The 9,509-nt window shown below is 40.6% G+C and overlaps 1 protein-coding gene across 1 annotated transcript; it reads left to right on the top strand.

Annotated features, from left to right (window-relative positions):
* Positions 1-3,363: 3,363 nt before the first annotated feature.
* Positions 3,364-5,174, top strand: LOC132770022 (claudin-8-like). Its single transcript, XM_060766911.2, has one exon. It carries the CDS (start codon positions 3,613-3,615, stop codon positions 4,276-4,278), a length of 666 nt encoding a protein of 221 aa, XP_060622894.2. The 5' UTR covers positions 3,364-3,612; the 3' UTR covers positions 4,279-5,174.
* Positions 5,175-9,509: the final 4,335 nt, after the last annotated feature.

Genomic DNA, 9,509 nt, shown 5'->3' with positions numbered 1-9,509 from the left:
CCAGGGATGCTCCAGAGTTTTTCAAAAACTCTGGAACAGCTCAGCAGATTTGATATAGTGGGTACAGAAGCCTGGGTCCAATTTGGATTCATCCATTGTCCACATGGGCCATCACCACCACTCCCCTTTTGTTGCAGACATTAGTGCAAAGTAAAAGGATGAATCAGGCCCATGTTACCATTCTCAGTTGCGCTCCATCACAGATCCCGGCTATCATGGGTTACCTTTTCTGGCATCAGGTGTCTGCACATCTAGGAAGAAGGAGAGGGGTTTGTTTTGGATTCACTCTGGATTAACCAGCCCATGAAGATGAAGCATTGGTTTGCAGCAATTGAAATAAACTGAGAACAAAAGAAGAAAATGGAAGGAGGAAAAAACCAGGGGCATTTTAAAAGCAGCTGAGAAAATGGGATAACAGAGGATTAACCAGAGCCCTACCTGCCAAACTGGGACTTTTGGAGGTTATGGCACAGCTAGTGGAAGTCATACATTGGATTTTTACCAGAATGGGTTCAATTTATTTCCTGCTTATTGATCTAGGGGATTTGTCTAGTCCAATTCCCATTGAAAGATTCTCAGTTCCAGGAATGTCTGGTGCTATTGAGGAAAAAAGAAATTTCTGTAATAACTTGTGAACATTTTTTGTGGCAGATGTTTTCTCTAACAATAATACAAAAGAAGCAGAGGGAAAATACAACAAGGTTACCGGTGGGAAAAATGCCATTGTCTGAACACATCCATAACATCTCATTAATGAGGCAACACAATTGCATAATGCATACCTAATCTCAAAACATCCTTCCTCACAGACTCTGAATTAGTTCCCCTCATCCGTTCAAAATGTCCATTAACATTTCATTCGGCATGACATCACAACAGAAGAAGCTTTTGCTAAAGGTAGCTCATAGTAGACAGACAGTTTTGATTCTAAAATGCATATGCAATCCCAATAATAAAAAACAACAGCAGCAACAAATATTGCCATTTAAGCTTTCAAGATTTAATTGATTTGATCTAAGTAGCCTAACACAGTATGGGTTTCTTTCAAAGTTAAGTCAGGAATATCAATAAAATGTAAGACCCAAGCCTCAAAATAAAGCACCAAAGTACAGACTGGTTATTGAGAAGACAATAGCTGGCATCTGGTTAGTGAGATACACAGATATAAGGACACATTTTAGCCTGCAGTTTCAGCTTTTTGGTTGAGGAATATAGAGGCAATCAGATCTCCATCTACTAAGGCTCTTTCCCCAAGTCGCTTTCCTCACCATGATGGGGCCAAAGGAGAAGCAAGCTCCATTCCTGCAGTTGCCTGTAGGAAGAAAGGCACCACCCAGCTTCCCCCCCCCCCCCCCCAATTGTTGCAAAGGCAACAGAGGAAGCCTCCCATGTTGCCGCAGCGGTGGTGTACACTGCTTGCTTTCCCCTTTTGCCATGGAGCCCTGACAGAAGTCAATATTATCATGCTACTGTAGGCAGTACACTGCTAGTAGAGTGTAACAAATGTCTCATGACCTCATCAGATGCAAAGAGAGGAGTGTCTTTTCCTGCTTCTCTCCATTGCTGGAACGGAGTCCCTCAGAGCCTATCACATGATGCAGGGCAACTTCTGGTGGGACTCTGTGGGGCTCTGTTTTGATAGCAGAGAGGAAATGGAATCCAGAGTACCTCTGAAGGAGTCAGGTAACATGTGACACCTGAAAGTGAAGAGAAAGTGGGGGAAGACTGATCTGAAGGGGAAAATGACATGGGAAGACAGAAGACAGACCCCAATGGGAGGGAACAGAGCTTGATGGTAATTGTAGAAGCCTATGGAGGCCTGAGCCTTTCAGATGTTAACCGGAGATCACAGAAGGTTCTGTGCTGATCCCTATTAATGATGTGTCAGATATACTGGTGGATGCCATCCTCTCAACTGGCAGTCTTGCCAGCATCTGTATGTCATGAACCAAAGGGTGCATGACATGCACCATCTTCTCCTTTGCTTCTGACAGCAAAATTTCATTGGTTTACTTTTTGTGGGCATCTGATTCCACCACACGGGACAATGATGGACAGGCCCGTAGCCAGGATTTTGATTAGGGGGGGGGGGGTGAGTTTGTTTCAAGGGGGGGCTGAGTCTGCGTGAAAGAGGGTCTAGCCTAGCAAACCTCTTGTATCGTTACCCCAATACCCCCATGCATATGGGAAATATTGAGTATGGTGATCAGATCATGATATGAATAAACATAACAGTTTAAATAATGCATCAGTAAGGCCTTTCCGCGAACCACCATGAGCATTTCCGGGGGGGGGGGGGGGTGTGAAGCCCCTCAAGCCCCCCCCCCCCCCAGCTACATGCCTGATGATGGAGAAAGGGTTGGTGAAAAATGAAACTATATAATGGGTGCAGAAGCTTCATAAGGTGACTGAGCTCCTTGGAGCAAACACCTCATCTAAGCCAGGACTTCATCTAAATGTTAGAAGCCCCCGGTGGCGCAGTGGGTTAAACCCCTGTGCTGGCAGGACTGAAGACTGTCAGGTCGCAGGTTCGAATCCGGGGAGAGGTGGATGAGCTCCCTCTATCGGCTCCAGGTCCTCATGCGGGGACATGAGAGAAGCTTCCCACAAGGATGATAAAAACATCAAATCATCCAGGCGTCCCCTGGGCAACGTCCTTGCAGATGGCCAATTCTCTCACACCAGAAGCGACTTGCAGTTTCTCAAGTCACTCCTGTCACAACAAAAAAAAAATCTAAATGTTCTCCAATGTTTCTTTATAGATACATTTGTGTGAATCTCTTGAATTCTTTTTTGTCATAGGAGAGATACCTCATGATCTGTTTACGTTGTGTTCCTTTATATTCATAAGGCATCCACTAACAATCAACACACATCTATATATAACTAATTGGGCAGAGCATCAAAAACATTCACAACATCCTTTGTGCTGTTTTTATAATAACATTATGTGCCTTTCTATACAAGTCACATTTTCCTGTTCTTTGCAATGCTCAAACACATCTCAACCCCACCCTATAAGCATCCTTAAATTTTCATCACCACCAAGTTGTACATAGTTTGATTTAGGTGACATTCATACCAGACAGAACACAAAGCTGAGTTGACCTCTCTTGCTGACACTGGGACAGTAATTAGAGCTATATAATAATTATAGTGCTGTAATTAAGCAATGGAAATTAGAACCTAATCATTTAATTATAGTGTTGTGGCAATACTAAAATTAAAAAGCAACAGAGTCAGGTGAGAGATGTCTGGACTCATCCCTACAAAGCTTGTGATTGGCTACAAGGTATTGGGCCTTGTCCTTTTATAGAACCTCACACAAAATAAATAGATGTTCTTTCAAACAAAGTAGGGATGTCGCTCTCCCTGTTAGTCTCCATCTGCAGCACTAAAGAAAAATATTAAATTGGAAATTACTTTAAGTTTGGGGCATGAGGAAACTAGACTTCGCATCTATGTGGGGAAAGAAGAGCCCTCCATCATTTTTCTCTGGCTGCACTTTTCTGAAGAAACTTTGAGAAGCGTGTTCCCTTTGAAAGGATATAAAGAATTTATTTGGTGAAATCTTTTGCTAGTTTCCTTGGGCAACATTTTCTGAGAAGTCCCATGGCTTGCTGTGCTTTGCAAACGGTGGCTCTGCTGCTTGTGAGCATTGGTACGCTTGGAACATTCACAGTCACCCTGCTGCCTCAATGGAAAGTATCGGCCTTCACAGGAAACAACATTGTAGTCTTTGAGAAGATTTGGGAGGGCCTTTGGATGGCATGTGTCAGTCACATCCGACAATATCAGTGCAAATTCTATCAGTCCACATTAGCCCTTCCAATGACTTTAGATGCATCCAGAGGGCTTATGTGCACAGCTTGTGCATTGTCAGTTGTTGCCTTTCTAATTGCTATCTCTGGCATGAAGTGGATACGATGTCCTGGCAAAGATGAGGAAACAAAAAGCAAGCTTTTATTGTCTGCTGGAATCATTTTTCTTCTGACTGGTGTCATTGTGTTGATTCCTGTTTCCATGATTGCCAACAATATCATCACAGATTTCTACAATCCAGCAAACCAACTTGCCCGGAAATATGAATTGGGAGCTGCCCTCTATTTGGGATGGATCACCTCTGGATTTCTAATCAGCGGAGGAGCTATATTTTGCAGTTTCTTCTCCTGTGCAGAGAAGCCTGATGGATACAGATATCCAACACCAATCAGCCATAAAGCAAACAAACCTGAGCACATAAGAATGAAACCTGTAAGTGTGCATTCGTATATCTGATGATATCACTTGTTCACATATGGAACTTGTTTTGGACAATAGTATTGATTTCCTTCTTCCCTGTCTAGGAGACCATTATCAGCTGGATCTAGTGAACCAAATTCATAAGTTTCCAGCTATGAACTTACTTTTAGGATGTGCAAAAGCATGTCGGATTTAATGCCACTTATCCACTGATGCTGTAACCATGCCACAGTTTGCTAACCTGCACATTTGATATTGTCTCCATAAGTAACAGTATGCCATGTTATGCTTCTCCTGATAGTCTGAATTCAGAAGCAATATGGTTCTCTAAGGGAAAACACAAGAAAAGTTTCTATCTAATTTTTAAAAAAATCTTGGACCAACTGCAGCTTCCACTGATGAGACAGGCAGAGAGAAAATGGAAGAATGCGGAAGCATGACAGATTGGCACCCACTAAATAGAAAAAAAGATCTCTGGAGCAATATAATACAGAACCTGGATTATTTTAAATTAAACTACAATAAAAGTTCCACACCTGTAAGAAAAAGTTACTATTTGACTTATTTACCTCCAAATCAGAGAAGGGGGAATGTCTTCACTGTAAGAGTACAAATGTCTTTCGGGTTTTTTTAAAAATGCCCAGTTCTGCCTTGTGTTTGTGATATACATTTATAACCCATGGAAGCTGAATTACAATATAATAGCCATTACAATTACAAAGATGGGTTACAAGGTTCCTTCTATACTGGATATATTGTCTTAATCGTATTTTGATGCCTGCTGTCTCACAGAGTTGGGATGAAAATGAATGACATGCAAATCATAAGGACTTCACCTATTGACAACTGCAAAAATCATGGTAAGTCAGTAGGAACCAGCATGGTATAATGCAGTGGTTTTCAACCTTCCTAATGCCGTGACCCCTTAATACAATTCCGCATGTTGTGGTGATCCCCAACCTTAACATTATTTTCGTTGCTACTTCATAACTGTAATTTTGCTACTGTTATAAATTGTAATGTAAATATCTGATATGCAGGATGCATTTTCATTCACTGTACCAAATTTGGCACAAATATCCAATACACCCAAATTTGATTACTGGTGGAGTTGGGGGGGGGGGTTGATTTTGTCTGTTGGAAGTTGTAGTTGCTGAGATTTATAGTTCACCTACAATCAAAGAGTATTCTTAAATCCACCAACAATTGAATTGATCCAAACTTGGCACACAGAACTTCCATGACCAACAGAAAATACTGGAAGGGTTTGGTGGGCATTGACTTTTAGTTTTGGAGTTGTAGTTTGCCTTCATCCAGAGAGCACTGTGGACTCAAACAATAATGGATCTGGACCAAACTTGGCATGAAAACTTAATATGCCCAAATGTGAAGAGTGGTGGGGTTTGGGGAAAATAGACATTGACATTTGGAAATTGTAGTTGCTGGGATTTATAGTTCACCTACAATCAAAGCACATTCTTAACCCCACCAATGTTAGAACTGAGCCAAACTTCCCACACAGGACCCCCATGATCAACAGAAAATACTGTGTTCATTGTAGTGGTTTAAATGCTGGGCTATGACTATTGAAAACCAGAGTACAAATCCAACTTGGCCATGGAAACTCACAGGGTTATTCTACATTCAATAGCATCAGTTATCAGCATTCAAGATATTTTCTCCCAGCATCCAATTATCTCTGAAAAAAAGTCACTCAGCATATCAAACCATCTGATCTTTACTCATGCTATGCCAACAAATGTATATTATAGATATTCCATCTGCTGACGAAACCCTCATTACAGACCATGAAAGAACTGAGGCTTTATTGAGATGTTACATAGCAGAAATACCAATGCAAGAGGTTTAAGGGAAATAGGGTGCAAACACTATGAATAATCTAGTTCTGGGCCATATATTTTAGTTGGCAAATAACTTGGGAATAGTTCAGGTCAGGTGGGTAATGTTGGCAATGGAGGAAACTAATGCTTACAAGAAAAGTGATTTCAATTTTAAAATACTTTGCTCAAGTTTTCAGCTAAAAAAGTCTCCCACTGTGAGACCTTCAATGTTATAAACCCTACCAAAGCTCACTCAAAACTACCTTTGGCATTTCTTGCCTAAGAAAACCATATGAAATTCATGGGGTCATCATATATTGACAGGTGATGTGAAGGTGCACACATTCACAAACAGTCTTACAATCCAATAGAAATCACACAAAATGAAAGGAATGTGGGGAGGGTTGAGGGGAAGCAAGCAAGGTCTGGTACTAATTTTAAGAGCTGTACATGTTCTCATAAACACATAATTATGTATATATGTATGTGAAGGACCCCTTGTCACAAACTGCTCACAATTAATAAAAAGGTCTTGGCATGAGGACATCAAGAAATAGGAATGGATAGCTTTGATACTTTAGTAAATGTGGTTTGGGTTTTTGCCAAAGGAATGGATGACTGCACTCTGAGAGAGTTTGTGTTCTTCCTATCCTCTTCAAATACATGGGAATTATCTGGGGATCTAAAAAGGAGCAAATACTTTCAGGGGGTTAACAAAGTCTCTAAAATTAGCCCTCTTGTTTGAGGTACTTAAGATTCTGGTCCCAGGATCCTGAACTAACGAGAAAATAAACTTCCGTGCATGTTTATCTTCTAGCTGCATTATGGATTCAGATAATGAAGCTCACTATCTGAACAAGTGCTGCTAATTAAAATACATTTTAAAAGAGAAGTACCATCTTGATCAAGGTTTCTTTATCTGATTTGAAGAAGTGGCTGCTTGCCACCATCATGGTTCCTGCTGTAAATTGAAAAACACAACTGTTTAAACTGAGTTGAATGCAAATGATGTGGTGCTATTTACATTTCAATACTTATGAGAATAAAATATGAGATTTAAATGACAAATACAGTTGCTCAGACAATAGCTGTGTTTAAGGTGACTAAGATAACTTTAAAGACAAATACTTCAAATAGGTGTCAGATAAAAACTAGTAAGGAGTCTTAGGACTTTACTGCACCACGGTTAAAAGTGAGTTTAGGCTTCACAAACTTGTTCTCGTAGAAAGCTAGACCATGCAGCATAGCTCTTCTTTGTATTGCATAATCTTCCTAATAATGCTATCAAAATACAATCGTGCTTTCCACTTTTCACACTTTACTGCAGGAAGAGTATAATTTTGAGATTTGGGTTGTTATCATGAGAATCTACTATTATGTGTTTTATCACTGCTGCGTAATTTTGCAATACTGGATTAATGCACTACCAAGTTTCTATGTACAAGTAAATAAAGTCTCGGTGACCTAATAAATATTGATATTGCAATTCCCAACCTTTACACATTAGTTTATGCTGACAAGGTGTAATGTGGTTATCAGTGCCAAATCTTGTTTTGGAGTGCTGGGGCAAGCAGAACTCTAAGGATTCCTATAGGTGACAATGTTTGTCAATGTGAATATAGTGCACAACACCACAATTAAAAATGTGCATTCACGCCTTCAAAAGGCAATCCAATTAACAAAGTGTTGGCATATGTATGAATGATATAGTTGGAGACCTGAAGCACTAACTTCAACAAATATTTCGTCAATAGTTCTACCAGTTCTACCAGTAACAAACAAATATTTCGTCAAGGGTTCTACCAGTAAAGAAATGCATATACAACAAAGCACATTCATATGTGTGTAAGGATAAAACTACACCAGAAGTGACTAGCAGCTTCTCAATTTGCTCCTGACACAAAAAATCCCCTACAAAATTGCAAAAATCATCTTGAGTTTTCAAAATAGAAGCAATCAGAAAAAAAGGGGGAAGTAATACGTATCTCTCCTTATGAACCATCCAGGAATTTAAGATCATCTGGGGAGGCCCTGCTTTCAATCCCCTCCTTCCTCATAGGTGCGCTTACAGGGATGAGAGACAGGGCCTTCTCAGTGGTGGCCCATTGCCTGTGGAACTCTCTTCCCAGGATATTAGATCAGCTCCCTCACTCCTGACCTTTTGGAAAAGAGTGAAATCCTGACTCTTCAAGCAAGCTTTTGGTAACATGGCATAATTGGATAAATACAGTATGATGAAATAACAAACACGGAATGGCTTAGACAATGGAAATGGAAAAGGAGTTGAATTGGTAGACATTAATTATTATAGTTTTAAATGGTTTTTATATGGATTTTTATTATGTGATATTAAATGTTTTAACATACATACATACATACATACATACGTATGTATGTATGTATGTTTATGGCATCTAATTGTTGTATCTGTATGCCATCCTGAGTCGCCTTCGGGCTGAAAAGAGCGGGATAAAAATGCTGTAAAGAAATAATAAATAAATAAATAAATAAATAAATAAATAAATAAATGGTTATGCCATGAAGGTCCTTTCCATCTGCTCACCGGAAGTTGCATGATCTTGGTAACAGAGAAGTGGATGAAAGTGACACCTACAACACCACATAGATTACTCCAGTCTTGTTTAAGGAGTACTAGTAAATTATCTCACTACTCTTAACACTGGACCAAAACATTTTCAATAGGCTATTCAATCCAGTCAGCTTTGCTACTCTATCTGTCTGTCTGTCTGTCTGCCTGTCTGTCTGTCATCTATCCATCCATCTTTAGGTTCTTTAAGCACTATGTATATATGAGAAAATGTAATGTGTGTATATATGTGTGTGGGTGTGTGTTGACTCCAGCAGTCACCAGCCAATCCCTCTCCAATGCCAGTAATACAGCTTAATGGTGTAACATTAGAAAATATGGACCATTTCCGCTACCTTGGCAGCCACCTCTCCACCAAAGTCAACATCGACGCTGAAATACAACAACGCCTGAGCTCTGCAAGTGCAGCATTTTCCAGAATGAAGCAGAGAGTGTTTGAGGACCGGGACATCCGTAGGGAGGCCAAGGTGCTTGTCTATAAAGCTATTGTCCTCCCAACCCTGCTCTATGCCTGTGAGACGTGGACTGTCCACAGACGTCACATGCAGCTCCTGGAACGTTTCCATCAGCGCTGCCTCCGGAAAATCCTGCAAATTTCCTGGGAAGACAAGCGGACAAACGTCAGTGTGCTGGAAGAAGCAAAGACCACCAGCATTAAAGCGATGGTCCTCCAACATCAACTCCGCTGGGCCGGCCACGTTGTCCGGATGCCTGACCACCGTCTCCCAAAGCAGCTGCTCTACTCCGAACTTAAGAATGGAAAATGGAACGTTGGTGGACAGGAAAAGAGATTTAAAGACGGGCTCAAAGCCAACCTT

This window comes from Anolis sagrei, chromosome 3 (genome assembly GCF_037176765.1).
Source record: "Anolis sagrei isolate rAnoSag1 chromosome 3, rAnoSag1.mat, whole genome shotgun sequence".
Classification (NCBI taxonomy): domain Eukaryota; kingdom Metazoa; phylum Chordata; class Lepidosauria; order Squamata; family Dactyloidae; genus Anolis; species Anolis sagrei.
Note: the sequence above shows the minus strand (reverse complement) of the source record. Positions and strands in the feature narration are given on the sequence as shown.